Source organism: Atta colombica, unplaced genomic scaffold, assembly GCF_001594045.1.
Source record: "Atta colombica isolate Treedump-2 unplaced genomic scaffold, Acol1.0 scaffold141, whole genome shotgun sequence".
NCBI lineage: Eukaryota > Metazoa > Arthropoda > Insecta > Hymenoptera > Formicidae > Atta > Atta colombica.
In genome coordinates this window covers 27,897-30,062 of record NW_017259230.1, presented here as the reverse complement: position 1 = coordinate 30,062, position 2,166 = coordinate 27,897, and the positions used below count along the sequence as shown (strand labels likewise).

Sequence of the window (2,166 nt, the reverse complement as noted above, 5' to 3'; positions counted from 1 at the left end):
AAGCAAAAACAAAATTTTAACGTTTATAGCAGTGTCGTATTTTAGAGCATGCATAATTATATATATATATTACATATATAAACTTTCATATAAAATATAAAAAATATACATCAGCTGAGAACGAACTTTATATCAATTGTTCGATTTCAGCTGATGTATTTTATTAAATTAAAAGACTCAAAGCTTATTCCCATAATTCTATATAAGTTATATAAAATAAGATTGCACTTGTGTGACTATAACAGTATCGTTGGTGATATTAGGTCTGCCTCATTTTGGTCAGCCAAGTGTTCTATAGAATACTTAATACTTTTCGAATAAGAAAATGTATAGTTCATTCTCTCGTTGAACCACAGCATGTTTTCTCCTTTCAGTTTACCTGCCACTAAAACAGATACATCAAGCTATATGAAATCTTATTCAAGTATATATTTAAACAGTGAAATTACAATTAATTATATTCTTACTCGTAGCGCAGGTTGTGTGCTACTAGTAGAAGCTTCCTGTTCTCGCTTCTCGAGTTCCATCGCTCGTCGTTGCTGTCTCTTGACAGATTCTATATCCTTTATGCCCCGTTGCTGTTGCTCGGCTATCCTTTTTTCAGCTGCTTCTGCCTGTTTTCTACGTATAGTTTCCTGAGGAGAAAAGGCATAGGTTTATTCTCTTTAAATGAAATTCTTTTTGCACAATTCATTCTTTACTATTTTTTTCTTCAACGTGGAAAGAAAAAAAGAGGAAAGATGAATCGTGCAAGCTAAAAAGGACATTTGGACTCACGTCCAAAATATTGCAGAGCAGTTTTATAACGCAACGGAAAAACGAGAAAAATAACGGAGAAATAATAATAATTTCCGAAAGAAATAATAATTTCCGAAAGAAATAATTTTGAACGACCAAAACTTGTTATGGAAAGAAACAAAAACGAAGACAAAGAGAATGTTTTGTGATGATTTAATGATTTCGTTTATCACGCAGGTGATGGATTAACAATATTTATGTGCGCGTTTATAACCTATACGGAAGACACACCCGATCAGGAGTGAGATCCTCATATGACGACGATCCGTTGTAACAGGTCGCGCAACAATTACCCATGCTGAATCGTTACCCGTGCAAAATGTACGCAATCGACGCGAGAAACACCGTCAAATTGGATCAACAACGACTGCAACGAGCGGCGTGCATATGACAGAACACAGATCCGAGCAACGGCTGTCGTCAACAATGCCGATGGCTGTTCGGTTATATGTACTGCAGTATCGTCACTCGAGTTTTCTGGCACCCGCGAAGAAGTGAACCCTATGCGATATGTACTACTATTTGATAAAGTCATTTGTTATGATCTGTAGCAAGGAAATAATCTTTCTTAATATGAAATGAAAATAAATTAAACTGAATAAATGAAGTGGAAAAACTTTTACGTAAAAATGAAATATGTATTTATTATATGTGGCTTTAAATTTGCAATAAATTGTAACAAGAAAAGTGTCTTATGTTTCTTAATACAAAATAAAAATAAATTAAAATAAAAAAAGGGAGAAAGAAAAAATTTTGTATAAAAATTTGTTTCTTATTTATTAGGAAATAGAGTTTTCTATTTATTTCATTGTTCTTCAAATTTGTGTTAATCTGAAAGTTATACGTCTTATATGTTGTATTTTTTAATACAAAATATTAAATATTAAATACAATAAAAACTTTTGTGTAAAATTAAAAATTACTTCTTATTTATATTACTTAAGTTTTTAAATTCATAATAATTGGCGACAAGAAAAAAGATCGTACGTCATGCGCCTTTAAAAAGAAAAAAAACACAAAAAACAAAAAATGAAATGCAAAATAAATAAAATAAAAACGTCTTACGGAAAAGTAAAATTTGTTTCTTATTTGTTGTATATTATTTTAAAAAATAATATTTTAATTACAATGATTTTAATCTCAAGTTTAATGGCTCCGAATCATCCGATAATCGATCATATCATCAATGTTTTCTAATCAATCCTGATATAAAAATTTATCCACATTCGTAGCTACACAGTTTCGCGATAATAATTCGAACAATTACTGTGATGAGTTTTATCAAATCTTATCAAATAACTTTTTTAACTGTTTATCAGAAGCGACAAATAATTCCATTGTATTTACGCAATATATATATATATATAT

The 2,166-nt window shown here is 30.1% G+C and overlaps 1 protein-coding gene across 1 annotated transcript; it reads right to left on the bottom strand.

The window, feature by feature from the left end:
- Positions 1-231: 231 nt before the first annotated feature.
- LOC108684991 (small VCP/p97-interacting protein) lies at positions 232-1,236 on the bottom strand. The gene is made up of 3 exons (XM_018189576.1): positions 1,030-1,236; positions 468-635; positions 232-385 (listed from the first exon to the last, which is right to left on the bottom strand). The coding sequence occupies exons 1-3, from the start codon at positions 1,093-1,095 to the stop codon at positions 371-373; spliced, it is 249 nt and encodes an 82-aa protein (XP_018045065.1). The 5' UTR covers positions 1,096-1,236; the 3' UTR covers positions 232-370.
- Positions 1,237-2,166: the final 930 nt, after the last annotated feature.

Coding starts and splice junctions, on each gene's coding strand:
- LOC108684991 (XM_018189576.1), bottom strand. CDS start 1,095: ATGGGTAATTGTTGCGCGACCTGTTACAACGGATCGTCGTCATATGAG. Junction 636..1,029: donor AGGATCTCACTCCTGATCGG/GTGTGTCTTCCG, acceptor TTTTCTCCTCAG/GAAACTATACGTAGAAAACA.